Source organism: Drosophila suzukii, chromosome 3 (assembly GCF_043229965.1).
Source record: "Drosophila suzukii chromosome 3, CBGP_Dsuzu_IsoJpt1.0, whole genome shotgun sequence".
Classification (NCBI taxonomy): domain Eukaryota; kingdom Metazoa; phylum Arthropoda; class Insecta; order Diptera; family Drosophilidae; genus Drosophila; species Drosophila suzukii.
In genome coordinates this window covers 89,677,289-89,697,763 of record NC_092082.1, presented here as the reverse complement: position 1 = coordinate 89,697,763, position 20,475 = coordinate 89,677,289, and the positions used below count along the sequence as shown (strand labels likewise).

General features: G+C 42.0%; 2 protein-coding genes across 2 annotated transcripts in view; one reads left to right on the top strand and one right to left on the bottom strand.

Moving 5' to 3' along the window:
* Positions 1-2,190: 2,190 nt before the first annotated feature.
* The window catches only part of beat-VII (beaten path VII), a 42,009-nt gene continuing 23,724 nt past the window's right edge, over positions 2,191-20,475 (bottom strand). The window contains exons 8-9 of the mRNA XM_036819537.3: positions 9,446-9,840; positions 2,191-6,368 (exon numbers count right to left, since the gene is read on the bottom strand). Coding sequence (XP_036675432.3) covers positions 6,178-6,368; positions 9,446-9,840 — 586 coding nt within the window. The 3' untranslated portion in view covers positions 2,191-6,177. The remainder of the gene's footprint in view (positions 6,369-9,445; positions 9,841-20,475) is intronic.
* On the top strand, positions 15,038-16,227 carry Tb (Tubby). Its single transcript, XM_036819538.3, has 2 exons — positions 15,038-15,274; positions 15,337-16,227. The coding sequence occupies exons 1-2, from the start codon at positions 15,260-15,262 to the stop codon at positions 16,156-16,158; spliced, it is 837 nt and encodes a 278-aa protein (XP_036675433.3). The 5' UTR covers positions 15,038-15,259; the 3' UTR covers positions 16,159-16,227.

Genomic DNA, 20,475 nt, shown 5'->3' with positions numbered 1-20,475 from the left:
AAGTATTTTTATTTTTTTAATTATTAGTATTTAGTTGAAATTATTTCAAGTTCATTTTCTTTGAAGAAATATTATAATAGCCTCATTGCCTTAATTTATAATTTAAAAACAATAATTTAAAAATAATAGGAGTGAAATATATGAAAATTATGAAAAACCTTCTTATCTTACCATACCTTCTTAAGGTAATGCAATTTCATTAGTTAAATAATTGAAGTCATAAGTTCAGGGATCTAAAGAAGTTGCGTATACGCCCCGTTGAATAAGTCATGTTGTGGAAAATGTAGGTACTTCAAAACCCATTACAGATTAAACCCATTTCTAGCCAGGGCCTTGTGGAAAGCAAATAAAAACCGCTGCTTTTATGGAAACATTCGCAAATACCTCGCCGCTTTCAATCTCGCCAGCTGACAGCTGCGGTGGCCCAGCAAACATAGCAACACTCACCAAAATTCGCAGGCAAACAATGCACAATGCAGCACACACACACCCACACCCACCATTTTATTCGAAAATAATTCGCAGCGCGAAAACTTTTTGGCCATGCTGGCAGAATCGGGGCATTTGCTTTCGGTCCCACGGGTTAACCAATATTTCTTTTCAATTTCTGGAGGGAGAAAGTTGAAAGTTTGGCTGTACAACTAAATATTTTGACATTTGTCCGCATGCAGGCAACTTTGTTTCGCTTCGGTAAGCGCAAATTGAAATGTGCTTGAGACAGTTTCAGCCGCCGAAGAGGAGGACCCCATTGTTTTTTGGCCCAAAGCGAGGGCAACAAAGTTGGTCGCTTTCGTTAATTTGGCCCAAAGACCATGCAGGTGGCAATGAGCAGAGGGACTCAAAATTGGAGGAGGCGGTGGCGGTGGGGTTACCACACCCAAGTGCACTTGCAGTTGGCAGTTGTACGCCATGTTGTCGCTGTCAGAAAGTTTTACTGCGCCTGTCGCTGCCTCTGCTGCTGCGGCTTGCTGCGGAATAGTTGAGGATTTGTTGCAAAAAAGTGTTTATGGGTGTAGCCAGAGAGAGTTCTGCACTCTATGAAAATTGAGTTATTTGCTCGGCATCGGCTTTATTTCCCCTGGCTGCCAACACAAACACCCAACTTGGCACACATGCTGCGAGTTTTGGCTCATTAACCGGCCTGCTCGACTGCCGCATATTAATTAGTCGACTTTTGGGCGCTGCCATGTATAATTAAGCAGCGAACGAGCCTCTTAACCAACCACATCCTGCCTGACTCCATGCCTCATTAGCGGCCCAAGCAAGGCAAAGGAAGAGGCATCAGCAGTGGCAAGAGTAAAGACAGTATCTGAACTCCTGCTAATTTAATATTTATACCTTAATCAAGACAGAGTCGGAAAACCCCTTTGATGGCCGCCCGGAAAATCTGTTGATTCGCCGATAGCCAGATTGGTCCGGCCTAACGATGGCCAGGCGTTAATTGCTCATTTCCATGCAATGTTGTCGTTTCCCCCCGGCCATCCTGTATCCTGATGTCCTGACGTCCTGTCTGTCTGTCACACACAAATTCGGAATCGATAGCTCGCATCTGTCACCAGAACACCAAACACATCCCCTCCGATGCCAATGTGTACAGGGCTTTGATTTCGTAATGAGGCAACCTGGCCTGCTTGCACCTTTGTGGTGTCCTGGGAGAAAGTAGGAGAAAGGATAAGAGAAAGTCTGGGAAAAAAAGGAAAATACTCGGCCATTGTGTCTTGGGCTTTGTTCGTCGGTTTCGGATGGGCTTTAGGGCCGTAAGGATACCCTTGACTCGCCATTTACTCCGTAGTTTATCCTTTCGTTGATTATTGCAGGCCATTTGCACCCATCGCCGGCCCCTCCCTTTAGTAATTTCGTTGAGACTTCTGACCTTATGTGTCCTTTGTTTGTGCTCCCTCAATTTCCCTGCACATTTAAAAGGATTAAAAGGATATTCGTCAAACGAAAAGTTTCGCAAGTTTGTTTAACGCACTTGTGGGCGAAGAGGCCGCAAAATCCTGTCTCTAGTCCCCCAAAAAAACCCCATCTTATGGCCTATAACCCCCCATTTCCCCCCTAATTTCTGTAGCTACCACTTTGCTGTGTTTTTCTACATTTACCATTTTGTTTTTTGGGTCCTTTGTTTGCTTGGCCTGTTTTAAGGGGCGTGTGCTTCTGAACTGCTCCTTGAATGAAACGCTTTTGGCCTTTTGTTTTCAACATTTATTTTTTAGTTCGTTCTCTTTACCACAAATATTCGTATTTCTGTATGTATATTTAATATGCTGTATATCCCTTTTTTCAGTGTAGTAGATTGGCCAAGCAGTAGGCGCCATAATTTGGGTTGAGTTGTAATCGTAATTGTTGTTCTTGTTCTTCGTTTGTTAATTTACACTTTAAATTTTACACTTAACTCTCTGCTGCTGCCGCTCAGTGTACATATAAATATTCGTGGCTTAGTATAATAATAATACACATATTCCACACATTTTTATTATTTTTGTTTTGCATTTGACTTGCATAGGTTGCAATTTTTACAATTGTATCGCTCGCTTGGTATGTCTGTATCTATAAATAAATTTATTTATTTACGTTTATCGAGTTCAATTTTTGTCTGGGTTTTCTCCGATATTCATTTATCAATAGTAGCCTCAATAATGCTATGTATCTAGACAATTTCTTAGATCTTAAAACATTTTATACAATACAAATCAGGGGAAATTCAAATTAGACTGAATTCAATATCAAATATTTTTACACACAAATCCATGTGTATGTGCATGCGATTATTTTAATGTTCGATAAACAATGGGAACAAAAAGTTAAAGCTTTTTGTGGTGTAGTGTTTAAAACTAATAAACATGCCGTTTCTCTATAAATATATCTTTTATACACCTTTTACGGATCTGTTTTTCCTATGTCTGTTGTATACATAATTTCAATATATATTTTTTTTGTATAATTTCATGTTTTCTTGTTCAACACGCAATGATATGTGTGATTGGAAGATTTAGATGTGAGTGAAATGATAAAGGTAGCCGCGCAGCAGATTCCCAAACAAAATGTGTATCTTTTGTTTGAAAATCCGACATTGTCGTAATACTTTCGACTTATCAAAATACAACATTCAAATATAATGTTTGTGTTTTGTGTGCATATTTTGTGTATATCATGCGCTCCCATTTCCATTATAATGTCGTTTTTCCTCCAACACGAATTCGAATGCCAGATTGTTGAGCACCCAAGTGTTGGTTGGAGAGGCCTCAACAAACAATTATAATTAAGGGGCACCATATGCTAGGCATGAAAAATGTTAATTGGCTTCCGACTCTTGGGGATCCGAAAATGTTACAACATTTATGATATGTTTTGCGAATTGCTGCCACACTTAATGTACTCTTATTTGATCTATATAAATACCATCCATCATATAGAGTTTTTACATATAGATACACATTTATATGCTCGATAGAGGGTGCATGGCTCATAATTGGCGACACGACTGTTGGGCAAAGTAACCTCAGGTCCTTGGCCAATTATGCTCATTCATGCCATATGCTATATATATATGCTGAGACAACAGACGACTGAATTGTAGACAACACGCAGTTTGCATATTTATACAGACAAATAGAGAAGAGGAGAGTGTATGACATTTATTTCGGGGGAAACTGCGGATGTGTAGGCGAGTGTGATGTGTGGGGAGTGTTTGCACTTGTTCATAGATTGGTGGGAAACATTTACTAGTACGAGTGATTTACAAACCCATAACCATATAACTGGGAAATAGCTCCCGATAAAGTTCACTTAAATCAAATTATCTGGAATCGAATAATGGCTGAAATTAGCATACAATAATCATATCATTACTAAAACTATATAGACTACACATTTGAATCAAAACAGGAATAAATTATCCACTAAATTTAAAGCATTTTCATTTGTTGTGTATAAGTGTTAATATTTTGTTCTCTTTTGTTTTTTATTTCTCTTTTTTTATTTAGTTCTTAGTGTATGCAATCAGTAAATTTGCATGCACACCTATTCGTAATGTATAATTTATAAATGTAATCAATTTGTTTTTCTGTTAATAATAGACAGCGTAGCATAGGAAGACGTCAATACCTGCATAAGACATTTTAGCCATATTTTCATACATAATATGAACTTTGTTTTCAATTATTTATACGTGATGTCACCGTTATCATAATTAAGTATATTTCGTTTATAAAAAATTGTTGTAGTTCGTTCAAGCATTATCCGGTTGCTGTACTCATTGGCCAGGAAACGTATCACTGGCCAAGAAACTACTTTTATGTTCTCACAATGAGGACAACCCTTGGAAAATTGTTGAAACAACTGTGGCAAGATCTTGCAATTTGCAATTTGCAGTTGTAATTGTTGTTTGTTAATTATTAATCGTTTGCTCTAACTGATTTCGCTTGTTCAAACTGTAGGAGAACGCAGCAGGCTTAGTTGTATTACTAATTTTATGTTTGGTTTTGCATTTCGCCGTCGAGTAGAAGTCAAAAATAGAAGCCTAATTACACACACAATACAGACGCTCATTTTTATATATTTTTTGGGTTTTTTTAAAGAGTATAGACTAGTCCACTAATTGCTTTACACATATTTACTTTGCCGGGTTGTCCGTGGTTGCTATCATCTTGCTTTACATAGTTACATTGTTATGCTACGTGTTTAAAATGGTTCTTTAGCCATAGACACTTAAAGCGCGCTTGAAATAAACCTCCTAAATACACACGAAATGCATCCGTACTTAAGTACCGTTAAGCACTGCGACTAGGCCGCTAAAAAATTAAATTTCAACCGAAACAAATATTTTCCTAACTACACACTAAACGATCCATTGCAACGATAACCATTTACACACAACGAACCGAAAATTAAGGGTTCCAAACGAGAATAAATAAATAAGCGTCGTAAAGTGAAGCGGAGTGGGTTACCCATTAAGATGGTTCCAGCCCTCTGGGGCTGAGACTGGTGACCCTTTCCCATTTTCGGGGTCACCACGCGCCGCAGATTGCGCCCTTTTCGACGCCTTTTCCTTTGGGTTCCGCCTTCCTTTTCTTTTGTTTTGGTTGTTTTCTCAAAATGTTTTCAACACTGATTGTTTCTGTAAGCTTCTTGGTTTAACTGTCTAATTATTTTACATTTAAACGTTTTATTTCCGGGGGGTTCTCGGTTTCCGGGGGGTACGGTACTCGTATTTAGCTTGCTGCTGCCGGCTCCTAAATTCAATTGCCCTAATATTAGCCTACCCTCAGTTAGCCACATCCCTATCCTATCCTCGATTTCTGACTAGCCCAAGCGCTACAATACCGTAAAAAATATGTTTCCTTTGAGTGTTTTGTTATTCGATTTTCGTTTTACGTTTTTCTCTGCTACTGCACTAAGTTCATGCATTTTAGGTACAAGCTTCGTAGCGACTGCTTTGAAACGCCTAAAAATGTTAGCCCCCAATCAATTCTGGCTATTTGGGATTTGAGTTTCTCTGGGTTTTTCCATGACAAGGCCAAAATGAAGGGAACTCAGTGGGCGGGGCACCACGGAGCACCACGCCCTTGACCTTGAGAGGGCGCAAAAACTTTGGTTTAATTTCCTTGATGTCAGAGTTGCAGTCGCCTCTCCCGAAAACTTATGTTCAATTAGCTATACAAAATTCTCCTTGGATTGGACTGTAAAAAAATGGCCGCTGGCCGACTGGACTGAAAGCATTCTTACAATTTCCCAACCGACTGCAACTTAATTACAAACATTTCTCTTTGGCTTTGCGGCCATACAAAAAAAGTAGGGGAAAATCCACCCTCGGTCATCTGCAGTTATTTACAAGTAAACTATTTAAATTGGCCGACCAGGGCGAGCACGAATGCTAAAAATGTTCTCTTAGTCCATTGTCTTTGTGGCCCTTTCTTTTTTTTTTGAGCTGTACTAATTTAGCTGCTCGATTGAGCCTCATGCTTGGGAAACAGATTAAAAATGCGGTGTACAATTTACAAAAATTCCAACTTGGTTTTTTCCGATGATGCTGCTGCTGCTTTTGCTGCCTTTGTCCTTGATGGGAAGTGGGATGATGATGTGGTTGCCCTTGGCTTGGCTTTAACTATGCCTTCTGTGCGAGTATGTCGGTGGTCTTCTCCTCTCCAGCATCCTGCCTTCTGCATAATGCATCCTCTAGTAGCCGAGTGGCAGCAGGACGAGCAGCAGGAGCTGCGCCAGCGACCACAGGTGCGTCACCACCTGGCCGTTGGTCCTTCGTCCTGCGGAGGTCTCGTTGCCGTGTCCATTTCCATTGCCCAGCGCCGCCATCCCGATGCTCGGCGGTGCCGTCGATGTGGAGGAGGCCACTTGGCGCTCGACCTCAACTGCAAGGAGCCGAAAAGGACACAAAGAGGTTTAGAATTCGATTAACAATGCTGGGATTAGTTGAAAGGGAAAGAATCCCTGCTGGTTTGATAAACAGAAACTTTGGAACCATTTACCAAAGCCAAGAAGGTCATTTTTAGTTTATTGAAAGCAAATAAAATATACCTATTTACCCTGAAACTTATTACAACAAAAATAAAATCGATTTCGATGTGCTTTCTTTTATCAGATAGACACGAAACTGGCAAGAAGCATACATGGTAAAATTAATAACAAGCATCATTCAAGGTCAAGGATAAAGCAAGTATATCAATTTGAGGGGCAAAGTTTGTTCCATAAAATGAATAAATCAGAGCAGTGATAAGTCCCGCAAGTTATCTAGCCAAAAATGGTTAACCGCCGAGAACGAGGCACGAAACCGCTGAAAAGGTCGTCATGATCGGGCCCAAAAAGAGTACTAACAAGAGGTCCTTGCTGAAAACTTTTCGCATAAGCAGAATGATGGCAGCCCCTCAGGGCGGCATAAGAAACAATTACAGAGTGAAGCATTCTCGGCGGCCAAGTGGCAGTGGCCCAAACAAATGACGCACTTCACGCAACATAAATAACACGCATACGCCCCTTGGTTCAAGTGACAGTTGGCAGCCACTCGGCGGGCAAGGAGGTCGAAAGACAAGACCCGGCCGAGGCGGGAAAGTTGGCCAACGACCATCGTGAGTCATGGGCCTGGTAATGTGTAAATTATTTCGTACAATTCAGGACAATTTACAACACGGGGCTCAACGACTTGGCTGGGACGTTAGTGTTAACAACCGGCTCGTAGGCAAACAAAGCCGGCAAATATATAAATTAACCTTTGTTTGGCCTGCTCCTGTGCCAGTTACCAAAAACAAGAGGTGGAGTAAATGAAAATTAAACGTAGACAAAACGGCAAACATATGTCGCCCCCTTTTTGCGTACGACACCAGTTAGGCAAACAAACAAATCCGAAATCCAAGGACGAAAAATCTAATCTGCCAGTTTGAGACAAAGCCGAAGCATTGGCTTTTGTTTAAAATTCCTCGTTGGTTTTTGGCTTCCCAACGACTGCCGACGGTAAATAACAATGCCCCTGCACATTATCATACTAATTTATTTTGTGAAAATTCATCCGTGATTCCATCTTCCATTTCATAATTTCGTGGCGCGGAGGACATTTTGATGAGCTCACTGCTCGTAATTTCAGGCGGATGTGTGTGTACCGAAACAAATATTTGCCTTGCATAGCATTACACGACATAAAATAAATAAAGCAAATATCCGCAGAAATATACACACAATGTAGTCTGCAGATTTATGCAAATCACACAAGGGCACCGTGTTCGGAAGAAAAAAATGTTTACGAAACACATTATTAAAATTGTAATATACATCCGATATCATAAAAAAATGTTTAGAGGAATGAAATTCTTTGTTTCAACCCTTTTTGTCACCATGTGTACAACAATACTGATTTGTTAGACAAAAATACCATTTTTTTTGCGGGTTTTCCAAAGTAATTTGAAAAAATCAATCCCCACTGCTTGAAGACCTACTGTTTAAAGCAGCTAACAACGTACGGTGGGAAATTATTTTCTTGACTAATTTTCGTATTCTTTTTACATCAAGATTTTTTTCGAAATAAATGAATAAGGTAAAATGATTTAGGTTTGAATATCAATCGGTAGGGAATTTTATAACCATTTTTTCCCATTTTGTTCCAAAAATACTACAGTACTTTTTTCGAAAAATCACCATTACGGTTTTGGCTCAAAATATAGATTTTCCTCGGTTTTTTGTTTGTAACTTGGCCAAAAATAGTCCCACTACAAAAATAATTACTGTTTTGAACAATTGACAACGTAGGCATTCAATCCCCGTCACTTTTCGGAAAAATTATTTTTTGCCCAATTTTTTCATTTTTTACAAGGGCTTACTCACGTTTTTTTGCGAAAATGGCCGAAAATAAAAATTTCCAGGTTGGAATGCCAATCGATTGGGAATTTAATTACAAGCTCAACGGGGTATAACTTTTCACATTCTGACCATTTGTTCCCAAGTTATTACAAAAATACTACCCTTTTTTTTTGAAAAATTGCGATATTATACTTGTCGTCCAAAATATTGATGTTTGTGTTCGATTTTTGTTTGTAACTTGGCCAAAAAGGGTGCCACTGTAAAAAGAATAACTGTTTTGAACAACTGACAATATAGGCATTCGATCCCCATCACTTTTCGGGAAATTTATTTTTTGACGAGATTTTTCATTTTTTTGTAATCAGGTTTTTTAGCAAAAAATGGCCGAAAATAAAAATTTTCAGGTTGGAATGCCAATCGATTGGGAATTTAATTACGAGCTCAACGGGGTATAACTTTCCACATTCTGACCATTTGTTCCCAAGTTATTACAAAAATACTACTCTTTTTTTCGTAAAATTGCGATATTATACTTGTCGTCCAAAATATTGATTTTTGTGTTTGATTTTTGTTTGTAACTTGGCCAAAAAGAGTCCCACTGTAAAAAGAATGACTGTTTTGAACAACTGACAACATAGGCATTCCATCCCCATAACTTTTCGGGAAATTAATTTTTTGCCCAATTTTTTCATTTTTTATAAGGGGTTACATCACGTTTTTTTGCGAAAAATGGCAGAAAATAAAAATTTCTAGGTTGGAATGCCAATCAATTGGGAATTTAATTACGAGCTCAACGAGGTATGCCATTCCATTTTCTGACCATATTTCGCAACATACTGGGTAAAATACTGTACTTTGGAGAGGAAAATATAGCCTAGTAACCACTTAAATCCAAAAGTCCACGAAATTAAAATCCTTATAAATCCTTCATGCATTTTTCAGATTATTAAGAATCTAAAACATATTTTTTTTAAAAACCCCTTTATAATAACTTAAACCCTAGAGAGTACTAAAAGTAGGTATATTTCATTACTTATTTTTAAGTGTTGAAAATATACGGTCTAAATTTCGGGATAGTATAAGTAGTTCTCAAGTTAAATGGATTATTCCCAGTAAGCCCTGCACAATAGTTTCCACTCACCTTTCACCGAGTAGGTCTTGTAGTCGGCGTACTGCTCGCCCTGGCCCACCGTGGCGGGAATGGTGGACAGACAGGTGATCTCCATGCGGCTGTTGGTGCCCACGTGCTCCTCGGTGAGCTCGATGTTCAGCTGGCTGATGCTGAACATGCCCTTCTCCTGCTGGGCGGCTGTCACGGCCGCGGCGGCTGCAGCCACTCCGCTTCCGCCGCCGGGATGCGAGAGGGGTCGCTGGTATCCCGCTGCCAGCTGGTTCATGGGTCCTGCGTTCGACGGAATGCCCAGCTCCTTGTTCATGTTAGGGGCCTGCGGACCGAAGCCACCGCTGTTCAAAGTGCTGCGGATGATGCCCAGGGCGTTCTCGTTTATGTGGCGCCGGTACTTGCGGTTGCTGTTCCTGCAACATAAAAAGTGGGGAGTCTGAGTCACTGGGTTTAATGTGCCGGCGCCCGGCAATTTGCACACAAATAAAATCGTAAATATTTGCATTTTATGATTGATGTGTGCCAACGTGAAAAGCAAAATAAAAGCCTGGGAAACTGAGAGTGGGGTAGCTTCCACATGCCGGGCACGCACATCTGATTCCCATACAATACCGCTTTTTGGATATCGAGGGGAATGCTATCTTCATTTTCACCCAAAACACAAGACCCAAAACCCCTGAGTAATTGATAACTGAATGGCTATGGGGTTTACCAAAGAGGCTCGCCAAGAATTCCACAAAAATGCAGAGTTTATTGAGCCTTTCGAACAAGAGTTCTCCGCTTATTGGCAAGGCTTTCTAATGGTCCGCCTGCATTACGGCCTGATTAGTTTGCATTATTCAGCCGTATCGCACATTGTGAGTCTAATTAGCTTTTACGACTTTGCTTCATATTTGATAAGAAGCCTGAACGGCATACAAATGAACCCGGCTCTGTGGATAGGCGGTTGTGCGGCTTTGGCTTCGGGGCCTCCAGATCCTCAGTCCCCTGTAATTACTCCGGGGTTTGTTCGTTTGTTCGTGTACGGCGACATGTTGCTTTATTACAAATTCAAAATGACAGCGAAATTACCTTTGGTATTGCCAGCACACACAATAATACCCCCCACAACCCGCAGATTCTCTTCAGCAAATAATGTCGAGGCCATAAAGTTTAATGCTGGCAAACCAATTGTCAGCTGTGTTGGTTTATGGCCCACATATACATTGTACATTGTATCGAAATCTGCATCTTAAAATTCGAGTTAAAAGCGCTCACTTCCGTCTCATTTAAGCAATTATTCCATTTGCATAGCTCTCGTCCTTGCTGCCTGCTTATGCAAATTGCAAAGTAAATGCCATGGAATTTTAGCAGAATTATATTTAAATATTATTTGGCTTAAAGTGCACTGGCTGAGACGCAGGATGGGGGGGATCCGAAGGATACGAAGGATGCCGCAGGCACTCGTACAGATAAAGCAAGGTGTCAGCAAAAAGTTGCTTTTCTATGGCGAGTGTTTGCTTCTCTTTCAATCTTCCTTAGAATGGTATGTGTGTGTTCTCCTAAAAACCCAGACTTCCTTTTCCTCTGTGCAACTAGAGCACTTGGCAACTGTAGGGAAAATGGGCAAATGTCATGCAAAATGTGGGGTGCAAGACAACTTCTGAATACGCTTTATATACGGAACCGAAATCTGAAAAGTAATTTTCTTTATGGTTGCAAATTTGATTTGCAACCATCAAATGTGTAGCCTCTTTGGGTCTAGTGAATATCTCGGAAATGTTACCTATTTTCTTGGTTTTAGGTTTATGCTTCTCCGAAAAACTAGCACAAACAATTGGCCAGGAGTGGCTTTCCTGGGCGAAACTTAAACAACATCGACAGCCAAGAGCATCGGTAGTAAGCCAGTTAAGCCAGCAGAGCAAACAAATGCGGGCCAAAACCCAGAGCAAATGCACAGCATCCGCATAAGCCTTCGACAGCTCCATCTCCTGCTCCAGATCTTCCAGGATGGTTGGGACCATTGGGATGATGACAGCTGGCAGTTGGAGCTGGGGCATCATCAACGGAGCTGTTGTTACTGCCAAGCTACTTGCACTACTTCCCCTGCAGTTGTCTTAATAAAATTCCTTATGCAGCGCACTTTTCGCAGGAAACACTGCCACCGGTTGCGAAAACGAAGGACGAAGATGGCAGGGAATTTTCAGGGCAAAACAGCTAGGACAACACAGGAAGCTCAAGTTCAAAACATAACAAACTTGCCGAGCAATTCAAATCAGACGGAAATGCGGGCCCCGGTGTTCCAAGTTCTAGTTCTCATCCCTGTCCTCGGAATAGTGTGTGCAAGTTATGAAACTGCTGTCTGGCATGACACTTTAAATTCCGCTTTTCCCTTCTCGAAGGGAACCAAGGATTCGGTTTTGGAATATCTTAACTCATAGCTGACATGCAAAACCTCCTTGGGGGTTCTTCGGGCCCGACCCAAGGCGATAATTTGAGAAATGTGCCTAATTAATTGATAAGTCATGTAGTTTCGTTCTGTTCCTGGGCCCTGGAATATTTATGTGTCTCTGGGCCACAAAAACCGCTGCCTAATTTCGTTTACAAACGCGTTGAAGGCGTCTACGCCAACGCAACAAAACCCATTAGCAATTTATGATGGACACAGGAGTCCAGAACAGAGATGGTAATAGTGCTGTGCTGTCGGGTTCCTAACTTTCCGTCAATTAGTTTTAGTTATAACTTTGTTGGTTAGGATATCTAGCAGTTCCTTAGTCGATATGTATACCTTTAACTTTGTAGAAATATGTTTCAGGGATTCCTGTATATCATCAAAGAGTGACATTTTTAATGATATAATAAAATTAAAATGGTACCAAATATATATACCAAGTTTCATAGTGTTTATATACTAAGAATTTGTTTAAAGTACATAGGTTTGTTTTAAAGTTGTTTTCAAGTCATTTCACTTCATTATCCGTCTATCTCAGAAATGGCCAAACTTTATAGTTATAATCAGAAACCTTTTAAGCTCTTTTAATCTAGCTGTTCTTGGTTTCCCTCTCCCCAGAACCATATTATCCATCCCCCTGAATAACCGGCAACACTGAAGGGCCCAAAGCATCGGGATTTCCAATCCAAACGAGAGCATTCGCCTGGCCATCAACCCACTTAGCTGGGAACAAGCAAAGCAACTTAAGTGGGCGCCAGGGCTACGTGCAAAACCATGAATTTCTTATGCCGCCATGCACAAAAAGAGGTCTTGAGATCGGAAACCGGAACTTGGGTGAACCGCAACTTAGCAACAACAACAGCAACAGCAACAAAGAACTACAAATGGCAAAGAAACCTAACAGATTACCAGCAAAACTTTTGGCTAGGTTAACTTTGCAATGCCGAGGACGGAGCTCTTGGCCGAAATCAAATCCTGGCCCGTGGGTCGAACGCTCCAGCGATTCGTTCCCCGAAAATTACATGGCGCAACGCATGCAAATTTTGTTGCCAAGTAATTGCCCGGGGCCAGCTAATTTGTATTAACTATTCAGGGGTGTAAAGTGTTTCGTCATCGGCAGCGATGCCAAGTCCATGTCGACCTAACAAGTGTCTAACTTACGGCTCAAATGCGCGCGCGCACAAAAGAGCGCTGCGAAAAAATGTGTTTGAAACTGGGTTAGCCAACAAACTGTGCACTGCAGGAAATTTATGTAGTTTCCACAATGGCAAAAAAATAATGATACAAGTGTAGACACTGCCAAACAAATATTCTTTAAAAAAATCGAGAAAACTGAAGACACAGTAATATAAATTATTAAATTATCTAGTGTACTATAAATGTATATTAGGATTGGCCAAATTTATTACAGTCCTTTTCTGATGAGGTAAACATGCTTATAGATAAATCTCATTAAATTATATATTTTAAAAGTTGAAAAAGGGAAGAAAATATTTTTGAGAATACAGATATAAGAAGATTTTGTTTTTGATTTCATCTTGATTTTTAAAACAGGATGTCATTTTTGCTTATATTAGGTGAAGATTTTATCTGAAGATATGGTTTTTTTTACAATTTGAACATAGAACATATTTAATCCTTTTCTCAACAACTTTTTTATATTTCTTCAAGTGAGCGTTCGAATTTTTGCAGTGTAGGCCGACAGGAAACTCCACTGGCACCGTTGGCAACCTTTCTACCTCCACCAACTCAACTCAACTCGACTGACAACGGCAACTGTTACGCGTGTGAAATTATAACTGACAGCAGAGCTTCTTTTGTCGTCGCTGACTCGTCCTGGCATGCGGTTCATTGAATAATTTATGCACTATAAAGTGGCACCACCGCCCCATTCCATTCCCATTCTTATTTCGGTTCCCACTCCACATGGTTGGAAACCCTGGGATTCCTTCGTACCTGCAAAAACAGGGCCAAAATGCCAAACAGAGACAGTTGTTTGGCATTGCTATGCAAATGCGAATGCGAATGCGAAAACTTCATTAAGTGCCCCTGGAACTGTTTATATTAATTGCATGCGTGTTCGCCTGCCAAAAGAAACATTTCCACCTGGGTTGGCCAACTAATTAGAGGTCAAATCAAGCGGAAAATTGTTCATTATGGTAGCAGTATCATCATTTAACCCACTCAATTAGGAAAAACAATTTGATGAATTTAGTTAAAATGAAATTATTACAAAAGTAGTTGTAGCTGGCTGCCCCAGGGCTCTGCCACACATGTTGCACGCGATTGACTGCCCTGCCATGGGCCAACCGCTCGTAATTGGCTTAATTGGGCATTTATCGTCAATCACGGAGTTGCATGTTCATGTTTGGCTTGAAAAATGCATATTTCCGTAATTAACTTGATTGCATTTCGATGGAAAGCGATGGCAAAGCCAGCTCCGCAGGGCTAAGTTCATTACCGGCCGAGCAGTTTGACAGACACTGCTGACAGGCCGAAAAGTATACATCGAAATGCTAGGGTTTTGGGTTCGATTGGGCAATCGATGAATGAATCAAGCATATCAAATTCCACAATGAAAGCCATCATAAATGCCTGATAATATGCAAATGGAAACGGGGAAAAAAACACAATAAAACGAAACCCAAAACCACACAAAAATGCCACAAGCGACATGGGGTTAATTTGCATAAATAGGTTTTTTGTGTGTTGTTTCTGGCTTATTTACGAAACTCGTAATTATGACCATAAACCAGATACCGTGGACAGTCTGCGAGTAGCGTTCGATTAGCGACTGATTTGTGACGATCTTTCATAGCCAATCTCCACTGCCCCCGGGGGCTGCCAATTGCCGGAATGATATATTGACTGCATTAATTAATTTTGAATTTGGCCAATCATTCCCAGAATTCTGTGGATATTGTAATTGATTTGTTTTTCTCTTCTTCCCCACATAGATGTGTAGTGTTTGCAATTAATTAAATACAACCAGCTATGCAAATCGCCTGGCATTGCTCCACTTAAATGGCCATAATTTGATGGTTTGGTAGGCCAAAACTATTCCAGTTTGTTTTTGCATTTCGTTGGCAGCCGAAATTGGCAAACCGTTTTCGAATTTATGCAAACTAATGCTGGCGGATACAGTTTTTCAGCCTTTTGCGTCACCTGCAACGGGTATTGGCTATGGATATTGTATTTGATTTTGGATTTTGGATCAATGGCATGGGCTACACCCGCTCATCTCTCATCTCAGCTCGGAAATCTGCATCTTAGATTGGACTCGCTCGGGGCTTTCGAGCTATAAAAACGCCCCTCTGCCAGATGGGCTGCATCATTAGCAGCTTACACCTCCCGGGGTTAACAGATTTCATCGAAAATTGGTTAGGAGAGCAGCCATCAATATGCGTGGATTTATCGTAAGTTTAATGGGTGTTATTTGCTTTACAAGTTGGTTTTAATTTGGTATGTTGTTTCTCAGATTTTGGCTATCTTGGCTGTGGCTCGCGCTGATGTGGGTGGCTACAACTATGGAGCAGGTCTTGGTGGTTCTGTGTCTGGAGGTTCTATTTCTGGGGGATCCATTTCGGGAGGCTCTATCTCTGGGGGCTCAATCTCTGGAGGCTCCCTGTCTGGGGGATCCCTGTCTGGAGGGTCCCTGTCTGGAGGCTCCCTATCTGGAGGATCGTATTCCACAAACTATGCCCCCGTGAACACCGAGTTCAACAAGGAGTTTTTCACCTACTCCGCCCCCGAAGCGGATTTCGAGGACAACAGGAGCATCAGTGACCTGGCCCAGTCCCTCAAGAAGAACCTGCGCGTGGTGTTCATCAGGGCCCCCGAGAACAAGGGTCTGGAGAACGCCGCCCTGGCCCTGGCCAAGCAGGCTGCCGAGCAGCAGACCGCCATCTATGTCCTGACCAAGCAGGGTGACCTCTCCAGCTTGGCCAACCAGCTGCAGAACCTGAACCATGTGAGTGCCAGCAAGCCGGAGGTGCACTTCGTCAAGTATCGCACCCCGGAGGATGCCCTCAATGCCCAGAGGACCATTCAGCAGGAGTACGAGCGTCTGGGCGGCTCCTCCACCTCTCATAATGGAGGCGTGGCACCTGTCCTCGACTTTGCCACCAAGGTGCAGCAAGTGCAACATCAGCAGCAGCAGCAGCAGGTGCAACTGATTGATGAGCGCAGGGCTTCCGCCGGAAGTGTAGCCGCCGAGCTGGAGGCTCCTTCGGCAGGATATATCCCACCTGCAGCTGCTGCCCCCAGTTCCACCTACCTGCCTGTGAACAAGGTCAAGTAGGCGGACTGCCCCACCACATCCTCTAAGTGCTACTTTATAAAATAGAAACTTAATTTAATGTATACTCAATACGTGTGTGGTTGTTGCTGTCGGGATTAATGGAGGCCATGATTTCAGCGCCTTGTGGTTGCTATCGGTCAGCAGTTGGCCTGCAATTAAAACTAAAAGCGCATTGGCATTGGACGGGCTTAAGAGTGGCCGTAAATTGAAGTGACCGTGTGCCCTCTGACCCCGGTTTATGGCACCACCGTTGACCCGCCCAAAAGGATTACTGCCACACACGCGATCAGGGGCAGAGCTAATTACCGCCACATAGAGCCAATTTCTGGGTTTCAGTCGCGACATTTAATGGGCGCACATTCTGAGGGTCAAGTCGGTGGCAATTTCCTCCTGCACAAGAAAGCCACACTGAGAATTAAATGAAAATTACTAGCTGCATTTGGGGGGCGCACTCCTTTGTTGACCATCAAGAAATTCCAGCTAGTAAGCCGGGTAAAACCAAGAAGCTAGAAAACTAGAAAGCCAAAAAGTGCTTTGTTTTGTGCTTTCCGCAAGTCCTTCGCGGTGCTTCAAGCACTCGCACCGACATACCTCAAAAATAATTTAAAAATTTAGTTTTAATAGCAATTCCATTTGCAGCCAAGTGGCAAGTGAGCACATGGGAGACCCAAAAAAAGAAAACCTCCTATTAAAGAGGTGTTTCCAGTGGCCGATTTAAGCCGACTGCTCGTTGGCGTTTTGGATTGCTTTTCGGATATATCGTGTGTGTGTTGCGTTCGGAGCTTCTGGCTTCTGGCACAAAGGAAGTGTGCAAAGGGCAAGCAAACTGCCGGAATAAAAGCCAGGTTGAAGCTAGACGCAGACAAGGACCTTCAGACCTGCCCAACATTTAGTTTCGACTCCGTTCTCTTCTGGCGTGAGCCTGCCACAAAAGGCCTTACGTGTTGCACAAACATAAATTGTGCAACAACGTGTAAACTACTTTTTGACTGCATAAAGCCCACCATTCCCATTCCTGTTCCCATGTCCTTGCTGGCCCATCCTTCTTATGAACACCACGCAACACCCTTCTCGTACCAGCCAGCTTTTTATAATACAGGAAAATCATTGCTCTTCGTCATTTTTAATTTAATTGATGATGAAGTTAAATGTTAGGCCTAAGAAATTCATTCTATATTTATAATTTTAGAAATTTATAGGGGATGATAAAGAAATCTCTAAGGGTTTGCTATTATTAATAAGTATACCTAAAAGTATGCCCTTTAAAGAGAAGATAACTTATTACAATGTGTTTTTCGTTCTTTGGGCTTTAAAATAAATTATTGCATAAGACACCATTATAAAATATAATATGCAATGGTATCTAAAAGAATGCTTTGTAGAAAATACCACTATTTTTATGAGTTTGTTGGTCTAACGCATCTAAAATAAATTGTTGCATACTTTCCAAGTTTTAATTTCGTAAGAAAACATGCATTAAAAAAAAGGGTAACTAACTTCGGTTTTCCAAAGCAGGATTCCCTGCTTTGTTGGCCATTCCCTCGACAAGTGTTCATTCAGAGCTACGTGTTATGGCCTTTTCAGCCGTGCAACGTCTGCCGTTGTAGCTCGTTGCCTGCCATTCGGTTTTGTTCTTTTCATGTTGCAATCTTAAAGGGTCTTCAAGCTGAGCCCCAGAGAAAACAATGAAACAAAACCGTGAAAGGCAACAATACCTGATATACCATGGCCATATGAAAGCATTCTGATGTTCCGGCTTTCGAGTGGCACTTTTCTGTCTTTTCTATCTGTCTGTCTGTCGGCAGGCCATTCACTAATCACGTTAAGCGGTTAATTACTTTGCAGGGCAGATGTCACAGTCTACTGGATACTGAGATACTAACACATTCGAATGACCCCACTCAATATTTTATGAGACCCATAAATCTTGCAAGGTCACTGGGTTGGGTGTTCTGGGGGGTTCACTGGGGGTTATGCAGGGGGCAGTGGGCGGTGACATTAGCATTGCATTTGCATAAAAAAACATGAATATTTTCGGCACACCCCCGCGTGGCATATAGCATAGCATGCCACCCCACGATGCACAAACTTAATAAACAGCGCAGTTTATTCCACGCCTGGCCAGCCAAGCAGCCCACACAGACATAAACATAAACGGTGGAGAACCCAAGGAATTTATGCACATTGGCATGCACATAAACGCTGCCTGTTACTGGTTATTGTAGCACCGCTCGGCCTTGTCCTGCCTTTGTTTTCCCCGCTGTTGCATGTGCACTTTTCAGTGGGCCCCCTTTCACCCCGGGAACATTCAACTTTCCACCAGTTTACGCCAGGCGGCTGCATAAATATGCAACGCTTATCACATGGTTTTACGGCAGAAGGGGCTTCACAGTTTTAGTATGGTATGGTCGGGGGGTCGAAATCACGCCCACATAAACCCATAACTGAAGCCGTCTACAGGTGTCTGTAAGGATGGTTAAGGCTGGTTAAGCCAAGTATAGTGGGTGGAAAAAAATCGTTTACAATTTGATGTAATTTACGGTTCTAGCCGGCTATCATAGGGTAGAAAGGGTATTCGGTCGGGCTTATAGAGCGTGAAGGAGATCTATTATGTAAAATGTACCCTTGATATGAATGGTGTCTATTAGTTTCTTCCTACCTTTATTTGTTTAAGTTTATTAGTTCTGAAAGTAACTCAAGCAAGTTATTTTAAATCTAGGAAAAACCATACTAGGTGTCGAAAAGTATGCTAAGAAAAATTTCAGTTTAGACACCTTTATAGATGATTTTACATTTAATTGCATACTTTTGGGATCCGTAAATTGAGATTTCGTAAGTCCTTTTAAAACAAACGCTTTTACATAAACTTGTACAACCTCATTTGAAGTGAGCGGCGCCTTGAAAAAGGATAGCATTTTCCCCTTGCTCAAGGACTACTCCAATCTCGTTTTTGCCTGCCAGGAGTGAAGCTTATGTTGAGCGTTAGCGCCTCGTGCGCTTTGAATATAAATTATTTCATATTGCCATTGGGCTCTCAGCGAAATTAGTTCCTCCCCCAGCACCTCACATCCTCTGCAGGACTGCCAGGACCACCTTCTACTTACAGCACTCTGAATTGTGGGAAATTATTTATAAAATAGTTTTCCGCCCTGCTCGTGCATTCGGGCTGGCTTCTTACCCGCGGCAAATGCAATTAGCATTCGCTGATTACCCGGCGAGGAAATGGCACGAGTGTAAATTATGGTTTTTACTTTATGGCAAATTAACCAAGTGGGTTTATTTCGCACACACATGCCCGCCGCTAACTTTTAACGGCCATAAACTCGGGATTCTACGGAGGCTGAATTCGAAACTTTTCGGCTTATGCTAATGTGAAAGCCAAGCGGCAAGTAACCGTCTTTAAATGGCAAATTCATTTGCCAATTACCAGGGGCCGTGACATTTGAGCTAGATTTTTTTCCGGACTGCCTCGTAATCTGTCAACCCACTTGGCCAGCTGCAGGGAAAGGGTTGCGGGTTGAGCTCAGGTGCACAATGGCTGTCCAGCTGTCAGGCCATGAACATGGTACTCCAGTGCTTTGCTTGCTCGCAGAACCATTTCTATTTCAAATGGCCCCAACTCCCGACCTTTGACCCGCCACCACCCAGCACTTACTGCCCCCCAAGACGGGCCACGTGGCGTATGTGCAATGCGGACTTCAAAGAGCCAGCCACTTCGTGGAAGCGCCAAGCGACTCGTGGCTTTCATTAAGCTGACACCTTGCCCCCGCCCACCGACTGGCCACGCCCCCTTTCTATTGGATGCCCGGATCATATAGAGTACACACAGAACTACCCAACCACGTCCCTACACACTCCTACAAAGTTACGGCGCCAAAAGTTGTTATATTGGAAAAGTTTCTCTGCTTGATTTTTAATATCACAGGTGAACGTAAATAATTTATTGCATTCATTTACGTTTCACATCCAATCGCGCCACGTAAAGATTTCGAAAAGCTGGCAAGGTTACAAGGTGGGTTTCTTAGGGGGTACATGCGGGTATTTTCAGCCACAAGGAGCCACAAAATTTATTTATGCGTTATACAACAAAAGGCAAAGAAACTCTAACAATGTGCCAACAGCCGTTGGCTTTGGCCGGGGAAAATCCTTTTAGACCATAGATAAGGAAACTTTAATAAACACGCCACACACGCAACCTGGGAAATTGATAAGAATATGAAAAGTTTGTGGCGGGTAAAAGTTTTCACGACCGCCAGAGGTATGTTCCCTTGGCTACTTATAGCCACCGTCCTAAGCTGGTAACTGAAAGTTGCAGCC